Source organism: Dendrobates tinctorius, unplaced genomic scaffold, assembly GCF_039654945.1.
Source record: "Dendrobates tinctorius isolate UK_male_01 unplaced genomic scaffold, ASM3965494v1 ptg000003l, whole genome shotgun sequence".
Lineage (NCBI taxonomy): Eukaryota > Metazoa > Chordata > Amphibia > Anura > Dendrobatidae > Dendrobates > Dendrobates tinctorius.
Window position 1 is genome coordinate 2,285,271 of NW_027361671.1, and position 18,097 is coordinate 2,303,367.

Below are 18,097 nucleotides of genomic sequence, written 5' to 3' on the forward strand. Positions count from 1 at the left end.
TGACGGAGTCAGCTTCTGCTGAGTCGATTTCTAGAGTGGACCCTCTGGGTTGTGGCACCCACCCATCTAGGGCGAGCTGACCTTGTGAGGAACCACCCCCTATACAGGGAGTGTCAGGGGCAAGACCAAGGGGGCGAATCACCACGATTGCTGGAACCAGACGGCCAGCTCAAGGAAGACACAAGTGCAAGTGTCTGGCAACAGGGAAACGTGCAGGGTACAAGACAAGACAAAGCGTGGTCACAGGGTTTCTTCAATAAAGCGTGGTCTCAGGGTTTAATCAGGTTCAAAACGTAATAGCAAGGACAAAGTGATACATAGCAAGGCGCGTGCGTGGGCACACTAAGGTCCAAGGCATGATACATGCTAGGTGGCTCACCAGGGTTCCGGCAAGGGCTAGATGGCATCGGACTCGGGACATCTGGCAGTGATCGACAGGATCCGGACATCAGGCTGCGGACATCAGCTCCGAACATCAGGCCGCAGTCATCAGGCTCCGGACCTATGGCAGCGATCGGTAGGCTCTGGGGATCCGGCAGGCAAGACAGGGTTTAAGCAAGGAGGCACGAGAGAGTTTAAGACATGGTGCGTGTTAGGAGACACGCCAAGGTCCAAGGCAGGGTTCAAGGCAGGATGCGTGCTAGGAGACACACCAGGGTCAAAGGCAGGGTTCAAGGCAGGGTGCATGCTAGGTCCAAGGCAGGATGCGTGTTAGAGGACACGCCAGGGCTCAGGCTGGGGCCTGTGCGTGCTAGGAGGCACGCCAGGATTAAGGCTAGGGCCTGTGCGTGCTAAGAGACACGCCAGGGTTCAGGCTAGGACCTGTGCGTGTTAGAGGGCACGCCAGGGTACAGGCTAGGGCCCTGATGGCGAACCTATGACACGCGTGTCAGTGCTGACACTCGTAGCCATTTTCGCTGACACACGGCCGCTTACAGAAAAGTATGGGGCTGCATGCCAACAAGGATGTTTTCATCCTCGGCTCCTGCGTGGCCGCGTGCAGTGTAGAAACTTTGTGCCGGAGGTCTGTAGTCCAAAACAACAGATCTCTGGCAGAGAGCGTCTAGTTCTGCTACTTCTGGTTAGGCCGCTAGGGGCACTCACTTCCAGCCGGCGGAGCACAGCAGGGAGAAGCGGATTGGCGCAGATCGCATCTCTGGGGGCCCCTTGTGATTACCAGCAACTGCATAACGGTTATAACCAGCAACATCATCCAATCTACTGGGCCCTGGGGTGTCGTGAATTGTTAAATAAACAAGCATTACTGAGATAAGTGAGGGGGAGGCTGGGAGAGGCGAGGGCCTGTGATGTGGGTGCCATTTACCACCATGAGAAATAGCAGCAGCCATCTTATTTTACATAAGGAACACCATCAGCATAGTGCAGACTCCATTTCACCACTATTACTGTTTTGCATCCTTATTAACCCCTATCTCTGCTTATTAACCCTGCCCTTTCCTAAAAGACAGTTACATGTGCCATGTGTCTTTTGGTCAGTTAGGCTAGTTAACCTCTAATTGCCTGCAGGGCTAACAGGCTATCTATAATTCTATCTTCTGTCACTGCCACCCTGATGGACCCAAAAAATAAAAAAACAAGGTTAAGTAAACAAAGTGGTAGTAGCAGTAGCCGACCCTTTCAAGAGACATGGACCAAGATGTACGGCATTATAGAAAAAAATGGCAGATCATTTTGCGTTCTATATTCTGTTACAGTAGTAAGCAGAACGTGGAACATAAATAGACATTTTGAAACTAATCATTCCCAGCTCCTGAAAAAAAGTGAGGATGAAAGGAAGGAATACATTTCCAGGCAGCTACACCTTTATAAGAGCCAATCTAATTCCATGCATAAATTTATAAAATGCTCTACAAATTTAATGTCTGCAAGTTTGAGCATTGCTCACTCCATAGATCAGCATGGAAAAGCAATCAGTGAGGGAGAATTTATTAAAGAAACTCTCCTAAGATGTGCACCAGTTCTATTTGACGATATGCAGAATAAAGATGCAATTATTAAGAGAATATCTGAGTTACCACTCAGTAGAAATATCATAAAACACCGAATAATGAGACTGAACACAAATGTACAACATCAATTAAAGAGAGACATAAGTGAATGTAAATATTTTTCGATCTCTCTTGATGAAACTACTGATGTCACATCACATGCTCAGTTGGCCATTATTGGTCGATACTCTGATGGTCTCACAATGAGAGAAGAGTTGATAAAGTTAGTATCAGTGCCAACAAGTACATCAGGAAGCGAAATATGTAAGGTTGTTATTCAAACATTCCGTGACCTAAGCATAGATATCTCTAAAGTTGTGTCAGTGACGACAGATGGGGCACCAAACATGGTGGGGAAAAAAGTCGGATTTGTCAAATTGTTTACGGATGCTATTGGACATCCGATTGTGCCTTTCCATTGTATTATCCATCAGGAGGCTTTATGTGCCAAGGCAGGATTCACAGACTTAAACGACTTAATGTCAGTTGTTACAAAAATAGTTAATTTAATAGCTGCTCGCCCCCTTCACAAGCGAGAATTTTTGGCACTTTTGCTGGAGGTTGATTCCGCCTACAGTGGACTGCTGATGTACAATAATGTAAGATGGCTGAGCCGAGGCAAAGTTCTTGAGCGCTTTGTGGAGTGCCTTAAAGAAATTAAGGTATTTCTTGAGGATAAGGATCTGGGAATCTTTCCTCAGCTCAATGATGATAAGTGGGTCAGCACCCTGATGTTTTTTACAGATCTCTCTGTTCATATTAATGAACTGAACTTAAAGTTACAAGGTTTTGGCAAAAGTATTGACGTTATGTTTGGATACATAAAAGCTTTTGAAAGTAAAAGTAAAATTTTCAGGCGAGATGTAGAAACTAAAACTTATAAGTATTTTCCTCGAGTAACAAAGTATTTTGAGAAGGCCAGTGCAGGTGTACAAAATGAAATGGAACCCTTGCATATAAAGTACCAGCATGTTTTAGACTCGTTACTTGACCAGTTCAGTGATAGATTTAATCAATTTAGAAGCCTAGAACAGACCATGAAAATAATTAAGTATCCTGATGTAGTAGTCTACAGTAGTTTGGAATTAAATGGTTTCCAATGGATGCAAATTGATGATTTCGAGATGCAACTTGCAGAATTTCAAGACAGCATCTGGGCTCAGGTGTTTGTCGACTTGAGGTCAAAGCTTGAGAATCTGGAAAGGTGTCGCTTGGAGAATCAAGAGGAGTGCCACTACGAACAAGAAATTTGGAGTGCCTGGAACCGATTACCAGACACTTTTAGCACCCTGAAAAATATAGCAATGGGTTTACTCACAATTTTTCCCTCTACGTACTTTTGTGAGACCTTATACTCAGCGTTAAATAATATCAAAACCAACAAAAGAAACAGATTGACAGATGAAGTTAGTAGTGCTTGCTTGGGCCTGAAGTGTACTAAATACCAATGAAATTCAGCAACAAAAAAGTCACTAATAGGCAGGTTAGTTAAAGAATTCCCCCTCCCCCTCACTTATCTTAGTTCACCGCACCCCACACAAGTTAAATAATATCAAGAGCCACAAAAGAAACCGACTGACAGATGAACAAAAAAAGTCACTAAGCAGGTAAGTTAAATAATTAGTTTTTGGTTTATTAAATACAGTTATATATTACAGTTATACATTTTTGTTATTTAAACTATAAATATCGCAAAATTATGTTTTTTTTTCTCGAAGTGACACACCACCCAAGTTATGCTTGGTTTTTTGGCGAATTTTGACACATCAAGCTCAAAAGGTTGCCCATCACAGGGCTAGGGCCTGTGCATGCTAGGAGGCACGCCAGGGTTCATGGCAGGACCTGCACGTGCTTTAGAGAAGCACGGGGAAGTATACCAAGGACAACAGCCATGAGATGAATCACATGTGCGCACAAGCAATGGCGTATAGCCATGAGGTAGAGCACGAGTGAGCACCAGCAACGGCAGACAGTCATGAGATGAGGTGTGCGTGCACACTGCTCCAGGGGTCATGCAGCATAACAGACATGACAGGCATAACAGTGAGGTGCGCGTGCACACTGCTCCAGGGGTCATGCAGCATAACAGACATGATAGGCATAACAGTGAGGTGCGCGTGCACACTGCTCCAGGGGTCATGCAGCATAACAGACATGACAGAGACAGTGTTTATCAGGTAGTCAATCTCTTTCTGGAACAGGTGGCCACTTCCGGGGTTTTTATTTTCAAGCCAACTTGCTTCAGTACCTGTCTGAGTCTAAGGATGTGTTTCTAGAATATAGCAGAGTACATGATATTGTTATTGAGGTATATTAGGGTTGACTTGAAGATTAAGGCCCCAAGACATCTTTCCATCAGGTGCTGGAATGGTCCCGGAGCATTGGTTAGCTTCCGGCTGAACTCAAATCACATCACGGGAAGGGTGAAAGCCATCTTCGATCGGTCCTGCTCAGCCATAGGAACCTGTTAGTACCCACTGGCCAGCTCTAAGGAAGAGAATTATTTGGATTGCCCAAGGCGGACAGGGATTCTTCTATCCTCGAACAGTGCAGACATTCAGCTGTCTGTAGTACATGCAGAATCTCAGCATTCTGTCTTTCTTTGGAACTAGGATAATGGGTGCGGCCCAGGGATTCTGGTTCTCCCATATAACCCCATTCCGTAGCATGTGTGACAAGCTTTTCATCTCTTGATACATTTGGGGTGGAAACTGACGGTATCTCTCTCGGACAGAGGCCATCTTTCCAGTCGGGATTTCATGCTGAATAGACCTGGTGCACCCGATGACATCATCATGCTGAGAAAACACCTTCTAATATCGCCTTAGCAGTTCTTCTACCTGTCCTACCTCTTTGGGGGATAATTCTGTCATATTTGCTTTCATTTGTTCTAAGATGGCAAGACCAGCTCTTGTTTTGCCTCTTGAAGGTGGTTACCTCACGGCAACAGACCACACCTGTCACAGCTGGTGCCTCGTGTTCTTGGACCCTATCTTTGGGTCCCACATCTAGTAAGCTCATATTGGAGTTATAATGTAGATATTCCTTTAGAGTCTGTCTCAGATAGGGGTCCCTCAAGCCCGCAACCAACTCGTCCCTCAGCACCTAGTCCAGCGGCCCCAGTCACCGATACTCTTCATGAGTCTTCTTAGTGATGTGGGCCATTACCTCCTGCGGCGTGTCTGTAAGGAGGTGGCAAGGACCTCGTGCCTTCCTGTATACTAGGTACATGTATCCCGTGCAGCACCTCAGTGGTTGCCTTGTCTTCTATACTGTTCTGCCTTTATATGTAATGTACTGTGTCTATTGTCATGTGTAATTCTTTGTATATCCGCTTCCTATGTTATTGCTATGTACTTAGGTTAGGGAAAGAGGAGTGTCATGATCCAGGCCGGGTTTTGTATCCTGTCTCTCTTTCCCGGTCTGATCATGTCAAGGGTTATCTTTTCTCTGCTTCGTTCTGGCACCAGGCTGGCTATTTCTCTTCATTGCATCCTGCAGGCGGTGTCAGTTATAGTTTCTACCTACGGCGTGAGTAGCTGACTCCGTGTATACCCTGATTTGTCCTTCTGCTGTTGCTGACCTTGCCCGTATCTGTTATGTTCCCCTCTTCCTGTCCCGACTCAGTGTTCCCCCTTTCATGTTTTGGACTCTCTGGTATTTGACTTAGCTTGGACCCTGACCTCCTGTTTGTCTCTTGTCTTTGGCATATCTGCTCCTGACTGGTACTGACCCATTTGGCTTGTTTCTGACTCTGTGTTTGTTTATTCCTTTGGTACTGCGTACAGACTAATATCGACCCGACTTGTTTGACTATTCTGCTGCCACCTGCTGGTAGCCTCGCTGCTGCGCTGCAGGTCTGCTGTGTGCAGTCCTCCCTCCACTCTATTGCCATCTAGTGAAGATTGCATCTACCTGCATAGCAGCAGCGTGACAAAGAGGTTAATTAAGGGGGCTGGGTTAGCAGCCTCAAAGAAGCCGGAAGCTCCTGCTTCCAGCAGCAGAACACAGGCAGGACAGCCTGAGGCAGGGTGTGTGTCCCCGTCTGGGGAAAATTTGCATCCCCGTCTGGGACAGGAGGAGCCTTGGGGCACAGGTGCTTGCCCGTCTGGGACAGAATCTGGGGCATAAGTGTGTTCCCGTCTGGAACAGTGAGGACCCCGTTTGGGGTATATGTGGATCCCCATCTGGGACTGAAGGGACCCCCGGCTGGGGACTTCAAACTACCAAGGACAGCCGGGCAGTGGAACAGGGCATGAAAACTGTGATAGTGCCCTCCAGGTGACTGAGCTTCCAGGAGCCGTTGTTGGGAGCTGATGTTTTCACTTTTGCTGTTGCCACTGTTGGGCCCTAAAGAGTGTGACATGTTGTGCATCCGGAGGACGCTGTGCCAACGTGGTGTGCAGCCGTGATTCTGAAGCAACCCACTGTGACCTAGGGCTGGGACTGGAACTGTTTATTCATGTGCAAGGGGCCAGGGTTCTCACTGACTGTGACCTAGTGGACTCGGTTATGACTACCACCTCGTGCCGCCTTGTTACACGTTCACGTACTGGGCCACTGTCTCCCCTTCCCTATGAATCCAAGGAATAAGTGAATATGCAAATTACCCAAGTCAGCAGTAGCAATGCATGTCCTCTAGGATCCTAATCACTTTGTCTACCATATCACGCTCTCGGGGTTGTTGAAGTCCAATCTATGAAAACATAAAATTCATGAAGAAAATTAAAAACAGGGGAAGAAGGAAAAGAAAAAAGAAAAAGCGCAAAAAATATAAATTGGCTGTATCGGGAAGGGGTTATGAACAAACCATTCTTCAGGTGTTCTCTGCTATGAAACTGCTCTATACTTTACAATAGATGCCAATGGGAAGGCTAAGAATACTTACCTCAAAAATGTGTTTTATTCATTGCTTAAAGCTCTTCCAAGCCTCTGCCACTCCAGCTCTATCCCACCCAGCACCTTCTCCTGATTGACTGACAGCTCACTGGCTTAAAGTCACACAACAAAGGACAAGTAGGAGGTGGCGGCGCTGGTTGGGGACTAGAACCAGATTTCTGCACCTACTACGTAAATTAGGTTACACGTTTTTATTGTGCATTTAACGCTGGGGTTTTTGGCTCTTGTTGCTACTTCCTCACTCTTCTACTCGGTTCCCCAGTGACAGGTGAGCAGCAGAATTATGAATGCAGCTCTGGACAGTCTGTTACTCTGTGCAGTGGATCTATAAGGTTGCCTCACACTCTGTGGAGATGACACTCGTGTGCTAGATGGACACACACACCACTACACCCATCTGACAGAGAGGACTGCTGCTCACAGACACCTGGCCAGCGGTGTGCACTGGTGAGGACTTTTCCCCCAGTGATGCCCTGTCAGGCTGCAGTCAGTCACACACTCAGGCAGCGGGGACTGTCGGGGCGCGGAGGATCCTGCGCTCACACTTGGCTCCGCACAAAGCCGATTACTGCGCCCCCTGCTGGCCGCCTGCCATCTCCTGCGCGCTCAGCTGGCGAGGCTCCCGGAGCCGTGCTGTGGATCTGGGTGGGGGGGAGCAAGTAAGTTTGGGAGTGGGACCCTGCGACTCTCTACACGTGGGATCTCAGCAGAAGACTTGTCGCTGCTTCTCCACAGAGCAGGACCCCGCGGTGAGAGCGCAGCGGCGAGACGTCCCGGCTACTCCGAGGCAGGCGCCTCACCTGCAGGCACAGCCCGGCTACATGAGCGCTACTAGCACCTGCTGAGCCCGCGCCATGAGGAGCGCCCTGCTGCCTCACCCCGACCCCTGGACCTAGCGCCCCAGAGGATGCACGCCCGGGAATAGCGCCTGCATAGACCCATGTGGGCACCGTAGCGCAGGCACACTACACCGTCAGCGGGGAGCCGGACCGTCACTGATACCCACTGGCATCCAGCTGCAGGGGGCACGGCACCACGGTGCGCCCAGTGTCCTTCCCCAGGGGTCGCTGCTGGGGGGACTATGCCCTGAAGGTCCGGATCATGCAGAAGAGCGTCCGCTGTAACGAGGGCCATGCGCTGTACCTGGCCTTCCTGGCCCGCAAGGAGGGCACCAAGAGGGGCGCCCTCAGCAAGAAGGCCGCCGAGACCAGCAGGTGGCACGAGAAGTGGTTCGCGCTGTTCCAGAATGTCCTCTTCTACTTCGAGACCGAGCAGAGTGGCCGACCCTCGGGGATGTACATGCTGGAAGGCTGCAGCTGTGAGAGGGTCCCACCGCCCATAGTGGCCAGTGGGGGGAAGGAGACCATGGAGAAGCAGGTAAGGCTGGAGGTCCCAGGTGGAAGGTTTGTGTTTAACCCCTCATTAGCCGCCTCTCTCTGCAATGGTTGGCTATAATGATGGATGGCGGTGGGTGCTGGGGGTCCAGACTGAGAATGCCCAGGTGGGACTTTATATATTTATTTATTCCTGACTGCAGAGTCTTGTTTGTAAAGTTAGTAAATGTTGTAATAATACATAGACTCCCATGGGTGATGGATGGGCAGGTGGTCTTCTGGGGGTCACTCGGAGCACTACTTTTGCCTCTTCACATTACATGATCGTACCCTATAACATACAGCGAATGGTGACGCTGCTGCACAATGGCTCATTGTGGAGGAAATGATCACAAGACACCTCCGATTCAGATCTGGGATACATTGCCGGGCAGAGGATACAGTATATGGTGGCTGAACGCCCATGTTATGTATTATTGGTGCAGGGTGATGTCCAATATCTGGTTCCTTGGTTAGTCATACTCAGGGGGTGATGCCTTACCTGTGCAGGCTGAGCCCCCTTAATTCTGCAATCTCCTAAAGACCCCCATAAACATTGGAGGGAAGTCAGACGACCCAGCTGTCTGAGTGTGTCTGGAGTCTTTATTACAGCTCTACATTGTAAAGTGCCGTGGAATATGTTGGCGCCATAGAAATACAATCATTATCATTACTTGCCTTATTCCATATAAGTTCTGTTCTGAGAGCGGCCACCATGAACCGGTGACAGGCTCATATACAGGGCAGACACACAGCAGGGCAGGTCTGCGCACAGGAATGGTGTAAATCTGGAACCGGGGCTCAGACGGACGGTGTCAGTACTTTCTTGCATAACTCACTATGGGAAAGATTCGGGGGCATCTCTGTTCCAGCAGGGCTCGAGCAGCTCGGGAACCCTTCCCCAATCACTCCCAGATAAGCCTGCTTCCCATCCGCTGAAGCATACATTCTCCTTACACAGGGGGGACGCAATACGCTGCATTCAGAGCTGCTCCGCTAAATATCTCAACCATTAGGAGGTCCTAGGGTACAAGTGAGGTGTCTTTGCAGGAAGCGCATGGATTTCGGCAAACCACAGTCAGACAGACGTATAGGCAGTCACTGATGGATAAAGCAAGAATTTTGTTTCTTATGTCACAAACTTTTTAAAGAAAAGCTGCAGAACAACCGCTCTGACCGAATACACGCAAATGGGATGTTGTAATAATTCCAATCAGCAGTATTGGAATTCAGCATCGGACTGTAGTATAGGCATCTTGTCCTGGCAATAAGGACCATGTATTGGGGTGTATCCCAAATGGCCTGAAAACCGTCTTCACATGTAACACTTTGTTCAGGTAGTCTGTGACCCGCGCAGCGCACTCTACCTGCAGACACACGTGCACACTGGACATCGTATGTGGTTCGTACCCTGACTGCTGCATTCAGGTTTTATGCTGAAACCGCTTCAGAACATGTTCAGTTTTATAATAATGTGCGGTGCTCTCATTCCTCCATACGAAAATTGTTAAAAGTTAGGTAATGTCCTGTCCCCTGCCTCTCCCATTCTGGTGCTTACCTGTTCCCTGCTGGTCTCCACTTTGTGGTCTTGTCTTGGCATACTTCAAATGGCCATTCTTGGGTTAAAGCAGGTCACCACTATGGTCTTAGCAGTCAGTTAAACCTATTTCACCCTTCCGACATTCATGGTCCAAGAATGGACCACAATGTCCAGATTGGTAACGAATCTCCTGATCCGAACTCGACAACCTCATATACTGTATTTGAGGCTGTTGAGTTTGGGTCAGGAGATCTGCGACCGAACCGGACATTGTGGTCCGTGCTTGGACTTGTGAAACCGAACTTAAATTGATATTCCCAGATTCTATTCCAATATGAAGTAATATTAGTAAATTTATTTATTTTACTCATTTATATAGAGGCCATTAATTCCACAGCGCTTTACAGACATCATTACTGTCCCCATTGGGGCTCATAATGTAATTTCCCAAGCAGTATGTCTTAGGAGTGTGAGAGGAAACCCATGCAACATGGGGAAAACATGCAAACTCCTTGCAGATGTTGTCATTGGTGAGATTTGAACCCAGGACCCCAGCGATGCAAATAAACACTGGGCCACCGTGTAATAACGCAAATATCCTGCCCCAATATGTAGTAGGTTACTAGCAACTAAGTAACTGTCACTGTATGAGTGGTCGGAACTATGGATGCCTAAGCTACTGTAATGACCTGCGCATGGAGTAAGCGACTTAGCGAATCAGGCGAACTATACTAGATTTCTATTTGGAGGTATTTGCTAATATTATTATACCTAGTACATATGGGGTTAGGGTCTTGGAGATGGGATTACCCCCGTCACACTGACCTTCCATCTATTGATCAGTTTCCTCCATCTGATACAGGAATGTAAAGTTCATCATGTTTTATAGCTATGGAAAATCTTTTTACAAGAACGGTGGCTTAGTTGCATTATAACATTTCACAGACTTTGCATGTCCTGTTCTAAAGTGTGGAATCTTTTTTCACCTAAAATAGCACTTGCATTTATAGAACAAATCGTGAATATACCTGGAGAGCATCCTTGTGTAATCTCGGAGGCATCAAGTAAGGGCACGACCAGCTGCTGTCCCTTCTTGTAATGCCAATTGGTCAGCCTAGCTGTAGGTCACATAAGGTTACTGGGTAGTCTGCAGATTAGGGACGCGCAGTCTGGGAATAATTCCATTCTGTGCCGTGTCTGTCTCTGTATTACATTTCTTATTTTCTCTAAGTCCTCTATTTAACCTGAGGTTTCAGACAGTTTACAAATAAAAATACCTTGAGCCTTCACAAATATCAAGAATTGGGAAGTTGGACCTTCTGTCATGTCATATAGACATCTCTCCAGCACCCGGGGCCGATGCTTTGTACCGTCACCCGGACTGTTAGGCTGGGAGAGTGTGGATAGAATAAATGAATGAGAGTGCTCCGGTTGTGTAATCCGCTCCATTATCATTGGGTGTCTCCTGTGCACCCCCCAAACCATTATTATGATTGTGTAGTCCTTTAAAAGATGATCCATTTATGACCCCTAAAGTGCTGCACCAGCAGCAACAGATCATTTTCTGAAGTTGTCTGGAAGTGCATCAGGGCTTGAAATTGCTGTCCTCATTTTACCGATCAGAGTCCTAAATTACAAAAATGATGCAGGTCGGTGGTGCAACAAATACTTCTGTCACTTATAGAAAAAGGAAAGATTTCTGATCTCCTATGTTCTTGTTAGTTGCATTACAGACCTCTGGGACCTCTACTGACCCTAATAATGTAAGCACTGCACTCCTTGTTACCTTCACAGTTTGTACTTGCCCTTCAGCCATCTCTTGCTACCCAGCTGTATAGGGAACCGCAGGTGTCCACTTGACTTGAATGGGACCACCACTGTGCAGAGGAAAACCTATAATGGAAGCGCATTGCTGTGACCCCTTTGTTCTCACTTGGGAATCCACTGTTAATTTTTTTTTTTTTTTTTTTATTAGTGCTTTGGTGGAGTTTGTCTTGTACTATTGCAAGCAATAAATGAACGACCATGTAGTAAAACCATTTTCCCTGCAACGAGCACTGCTGGAAGAATGCATGGCCTGCTGCATCTTGACCTAGTGTTGGCAACTGATCACTCAGGGGTATATGGACCTGCAGGGACTAGTTGATCACTTCCTTGGCTTCAATGATAACATGTTGTCTTGACTGGAGGACCTCTTAAATGGGGTATTCCAGCAATATAATATTTATGGCCTAGACAAAGGATAGGCCATCAATATTGTATATGTAAGGTCCAGCTCCATCATGGATTAGCTGAATGAAAGAGCGGCTGCGCTGCAGTGTACCTGCCCCGTACCTGGGCCGCCGAACTGTACCTGGTTTTATGCGACCTATTCACTTGCTAGCCCTCTTTTTGATATTTAGGAGTGTGATGCCAACCAAAGAAATATTATAATGATGGGCAATCAACTGAAGTACATGAAAACCCATAAAAGTTTCAAATTAAAGCACACAACTAGAAGACATTGTTTTAAATTTTGGTTGCTTTTACGATAAAAATGTATTTTGTTATGGAGAACTTCTTCTAGAACAAATGCAGTGGCGAGCAGTCTTTTCAGCCAGTCCATAAGCATGGAGAATCGGGTGTGATGGTGAAATGTAGGTAAAGGTACTGTCACACTTAGCGATGCATCAGCGATCCTGACCAGCGATATGACCCGGTCAGGATCGCTGGTACATCGCTAAGTGGTCTCTAGTGAGCTGCCAAACAGGCAGATCTCACCAGCGACATCGCTGGGGTCGGGGGTCGCTACTTACCTGTCACACTAGGTGATCCTGACGTCCTCCCGCCCGGCTCCACGCTCGTCTTTCCACAGGAAGCGCCACAGGAAGCTGACGACGAGAAACGGTCCAGGACGTTCTCACGCGATCAGCGATAACCAGCGGGGGAGCGGGTCGTAGGTAAGTATCAGACACAGCGATGTCGCTAGCAATATCGCTATAACGTCACAAGTTATAGCGATATTGCTAGCGATATCGCTTAGTGTGACAGGCCCTTAAGAAACCTTTATAACCTCATGAGCTACATAGATTCAAAAACGAGCCAGGTATGGGGAGAAGAGTCTGGGCACAGTAAGAGTCCTCTGGGTGGCTCCCTGCAGGTTCTCCTGCCCTTCTCCCTGTTCTCTTTAATTTTCCAGTTTTGCTGGGCGAGTCGAGATGACTGTACATTATATCTCCTGAAGTGCAAAAGAAGCCATAGGCACTGTAATATAATATTTTGGCTTGTATAGAGTTAGCTGTGAGTACGACTCTTGGTGCTGTTCAGGTTTTGGCTGTTGGCTATGCAAGTTTCAGTACTTATGGTTGTGCTTGGGACGGCCAGTGTTTGCTCTCCTGTGTTGTGACTATTGAATGGTAGTCACGGTTTGGTGCTAGATCACAATACAGAGAGCGTAGTTTTTCATCCTGGTGTATTACCAATAGGAACAACAGTAAGCTAATAGTACAGGGATACAGTATACTGCACGCCATGGTTGTAGTAGGAAAAAAGGAGATTGACGGCACTCCAGGAATAAAGAAAAAAAATATATATTTTATTGTGGCAAATTAAGCCATATTAAAATCAAGTTGCCTGACGCGTTTCGAGTGCCTGGTGTGCACTCTTAGTCACTCTATGACTGAGTGCACATCAGGCACTTGAAACGCATCAGGCAACTTGATTTTAATATGGCTTAATTTGCCACAATAAAATATATATTTTTTTCTTTATTCCTGGAGTGCCGTCTATCTCCTTTTTTCCTGATTCCACTATGCTAACTAGCTTGGACGTGCACCCTCCACATGTGAATTGGCTCATCTAATTTGGATTCATCTCGTGGCAGTTCCAAGACCTCCCTCTGTTGTGAATTCGCTTTCTGGCCTACCTCTGGTTACTACTGAAGGTAGTGGAGCTGGTCAAATTGACAGAGAGGTTGCGAGTTCTCTTTCTGGGCTCCCTCCGGTGGTTACTGGAGGTAATGGAGCTGATCTGATTAACAGAGTTTTGCCACCTGATAATGAGGACGACGATTGGAGATCTGGGGTTTCAGACTGGGATTTAAGACAGCCGACTCCCTCTATCCCTGCTGGTGATTTTCTTCCTGCCTCCTGAGGTCTTAGTTTCCAGCTCAGTCCCTGCAAGTTCAGCTAAGTGTTCATTTGCTATTCTGTTTACATTTGATCTGGTTTTGTCTATTTCAGTTTTGTGTGGTCAGCCATCTCCTGCTGGGGCTGTGCTGAATCACCATCCATATGTTACTGCTTGTGCCAGTTTGTTTTTGTCCCTTATTAGATTGGCCTCTTTTTGCTCTGCTTTCAGAATATACCAGAGTGCTGATATAGTGGGCGAAGTCGTGCGACTTCAGTATTTTTTGCATCAGACGTGTTGGACCTTTTTGCAGGGTTTTTTGCGTGATTGCAGACAGTGTCTTTCCTTTCCTGTCCTGTCTAGGCAGTGTGGGCCCCATCATTTGCTCAGTCTATTTTCCTGCCTGCGTTTTGTGTTTTCATCTTGTCTCACCGACAATATATGTTTGGGGTTTGGGGGCTATCTATTCCTTCGGGGTCTGCTCTGGGGCAGTTTAGATTTCCCCTTTCTTGCTTTAGGCTTAGTTACCAACCTCTCTGGTTTTCTGTGGCTTGGCTTGGGCTTGCTCTCCTCCTCGATGACCCAATCAAAACATCCCTCCATGGTTGTAGTAGTTTAACTTCTGTCTTATTCAAAGATATATTAACAGCATAAGGCCAAATTCAGACATCCATGAAATACGTTCCGAGACCAGACCGTGATATCCAGACCAGCTGTGGGTCTCCTGAACCCAACATCATCGTAGGCATATATGAAGCTGTTGAGTTCCGGTAAGGAGACCCACAGTCCATACTCGGACCATGTTTCACACATGAATCTTGACTTAACTCAGTGTAAACTAAATAACAATAAACCGATAAGGGTACCATGATGAACTTGACACAAAGTCCACCAAACGCGAATGGACCTTTCAGTCGTCCCATGAATTACTTGTTTTTTTACAAAGAGGCCATAAACTAGGAAGAATTAAGTAAGATTTTATTTACATGAGTAGCCAGTTGTTTGAATGATGAATCAACAGGTAAGTGGCACAGCCTTAAAGGAGTACTCCAGGGAGATTAAAAAAAATGTACTCTCCCTGCCCTCAAACTATTAGGATGAGGTGCCCAGTGCAGTTCTATTATCTTTTTAACACTTGTAATTCAGTGTGACAGGAGCTGCTCCTCACTGCCCCCCCATATGAGACATTATATCACTCAGTAGTGTGAAGCTCCCCATGTGAGTAACAGCCAGCCCGAGAAAAAGGGATGTTGTCTGTTCTCTACAGAGCAACAGCTATTATTAGGAGACTGGCTGATAACAGCACATGGAGTTGCACAATGCTCTAATGTCCCAGACGGAGGGATGAGCAGTAAGGAGCAGCTCCTGTCACACCAGGTTCTTGAAAACATCATGTCTGCAGTCTGAGGTGTGAAGGTGGGGCGGTCTTTATCATTTGATATCTGACAATTATTGGCCGGGACAAATGTGCCTCAAACCTCAATCACTGACTATAATCTCAAATAAATCTGCTCCCCATTCTATTATATGCGATGGCATATTATGTTCATTTTGATCGATCTGCCAAAAAGCCTATGTGCATAACTGGCAGCCTGACCATTCTTCAACATATGTTTTGATGGGAAATAAACGGTGAGCCATTAAATGTGATAATTTTTCCTCAGGAGATTGGTGTATAGGTATTTCACTACTTGCCATTGTTCTTCACCATTAAATTCAATGGGGAAAAAACATGGCAAAACCGCGAGGTACAGTAATTTAGGATTAGGGCATTAGAAACACTTGGCCTTTTTTCTTTTATAAGCACTGCCACAGCTGTCAACTATAGAGCCAAGATACAATACCAGACATCACCCTTGGATGGGTGTGGTGCTGGCTTAAATGAAAGCAATTATGTTTTCCTAACTTTAGAAAAGTCTTTTAATTCACACAGCTAAAAAAAAACCACAGCAAAGTGTGACCTTGGCCCAAATCTGATTAAAGGTAAAGGGGTATTCCCATCTTGCTCCTCTCTCCCAAGATCCTGTGCCAATTTATAGTAGGAGTAATAATAATATCCGCATATACCTCCAATTAGAATAGTTCTTCTGATTCGCTTTGCTACTTACCTCATGTGTAGGAAATTGCAGCAGCTTAGGTATCCATGGTTATGACCACTTAGTGGCAGTTATTTAGCTGTTAGTGGTCGTAACCATGGATGCCTAAGCTACTGCAATGCCCTGCACATGGGGTAAGTGACATAGCGAATCAGAAGAACTATGCTACATTTCAAATTGTAAATGTTTGCTAATATTATTATTATTACACCTACTACATACTGGGATAAGATCTTGGGGATGTGAATACCTCTTTAGATTATCAGTCCATGAAAGTTTACACTTTGTATCTAAAAGCCATCATTCACTCATTGTTTGTTTCTGTGTGGGAATAAGCGTAACTTTAAAGGGGTCGTCCAAAACTGAAATCAGGATAGGTCATCGATTATCTGTGGGGGTCTGAGGTCCTAATTCCAGTGAATGGGAGATAAGGAAAAAGCAGCAGACCACCATTGTTCCCTAGCCTTGCACAACACTTTTAAGAATCTGAAAGTCCAAAGGGGAACTTTCACGTCTTCTTTAACCAGTTTCCATCACACATAATGCAGCGTGGGATCACAGATACTACCTGATGATGAGAATTGAGTGTATGGGATCGGCATGGTCCTGCCATCCTAATGTTTTCTAGTAGAATAGATTAGTATAATGGTCCCTGACATCTGATGTTTAGTCTATATGTTTGCATTTAGCTTTGCTCTGTTAATAAGAAAAAAAATCAATATAAGGATATAACTTCTCAATGCCAGAAACAAGAGCCGAGCCGATGATCAGTCCCTGTTCTTGGGGCAGAATAATTCCTCACTGAAGAGGTTAATGCCGTGTCAATATGAGTCTTTGTATGACTCTCGGGAGGATCAGCACAATATCCTCTTTTTCTTTGGCTTCAAGTCAAGGATAATGTTGAGTGGTGTGAAGGACTGGAAATGTATTTTGGTCTCTACTTTGTGGTTTACCAGAGAGATATTCTTAACATTTCTCAGGTGGCGGTGGCTGGGAAAAGTTGAGTTAAAGGGAACTTTCTGTTTTGTTTGTTTGTTTGTTTTTTAAGTAAACATGGTGCTGCTTCATAGAGGTCATTAATAAAAAAAAAAAGCTTCAGTCTCCATTCTTCATTGAGCAATACAATACCCACCACATAGAGTAACCACTTTATTTTCAACCTCATATATATATTTTCATCCTTTATATGGATGTTTGTGTTTCTTTGGTTTTTAAGGAATGCAGCAAGAAAAAAAAATCCCACTCCCTTCACCCATCCCTACTGCCCCTTTTTCCAGTGCTGCTGGAGTCCACCATCCTTCTCTGCCGATTCGCTTCTTGCCAGGATATGCATGTGACAGCTGTAGCAAATCACTGGCCATCGGTCTCCGCTGCGGCGGCCCGTCCCAAGAAAAACAGTAAGGGCTCACTCAGACATCCATTTTACTCACGCATGAGAAAAACGTACTGGTTATTTTAATCAGTGTTGCCCGAATGTCAACAATTTTTCGCATGCGTAGAGAAAAAAATAAAATCTCCAACTGCTCTATCACAGGCTGTGAAAATCTGAATGCTGTCCAGTTTGTTTTCATGGACCCATGGACTTGCATTGCCATTTCTGATCTGACACGGGGATCAAAATTGAACATGCTGCTATTAGGAGTAATAGCTCAGTAAGTAGTAAGAGCTGAGCCTCGGTACCTAAGAACGGCCGCCGCAGTGTACTGAGCCATGTACACAGCTGCTCTCTACTTTGTTTTTTACGCTGGTGTTGATGAGGAGATGTACCGGAGTCAGATGCTTCTGATTCATGAAGAGGCGCACACCTCTTCATGAATTAGGATTGTCAGACGAGTAGCGTTCACCTCTGCGCGTGCCTCACAAATCCTACTTCAGTCTCTGCTGGAATAAGATTTGTGGCATAGCGAACCCTGACACTCAATATGAGTTTGATTAGCACCGGTCACCCTACTCCACCACCTCAACTCCGCCAACTTTGTCAGAGGTTGGAAAAAATGGTGTGAAATTGTCAAAAGTTGTAAAATTTTTGCGCAGCCTCGTGCTAAGCCAAAGGTTTTTTTAAAGCTCCAACGC

General features: G+C 46.0%; 2 protein-coding genes across 2 annotated transcripts in view; both read left to right on the forward strand.

The window, feature by feature from the left end:
• The first annotated feature begins 1,657 nt into the window (after positions 1–1,657).
• Positions 1,658–3,460, forward strand: LOC141094160 (general transcription factor II-I repeat domain-containing protein 2-like). The gene has a single exon (XM_073579946.1). It carries the CDS (start codon positions 1,658–1,660, stop codon positions 3,458–3,460), a length of 1,803 nt encoding a protein of 600 aa, XP_073436047.1.
• A 3,930-nt stretch (positions 3,461–7,390) lies between these two features.
• The window catches only part of RASGRF2 (Ras protein specific guanine nucleotide releasing factor 2), a 469,786-nt gene continuing 459,079 nt past the window's right edge, over positions 7,391–18,097 (forward strand). The window contains exon 1 of the mRNA XM_073581445.1: positions 7,391–8,285. Within this exon, the coding sequence (XP_073437546.1) occupies positions 8,010–8,285 (276 nt within the window). The 5' untranslated portion in view covers positions 7,391–8,009. The remainder of the gene's footprint in view (positions 8,286–18,097) is intronic.

Coding starts and splice junctions, on each gene's coding strand:
- LOC141094160 (XM_073579946.1), top strand. CDS start 1,658: ATGTACGGCATTATAGAAAAAAATGGCAGATCATTTTGCGTTCTATAT.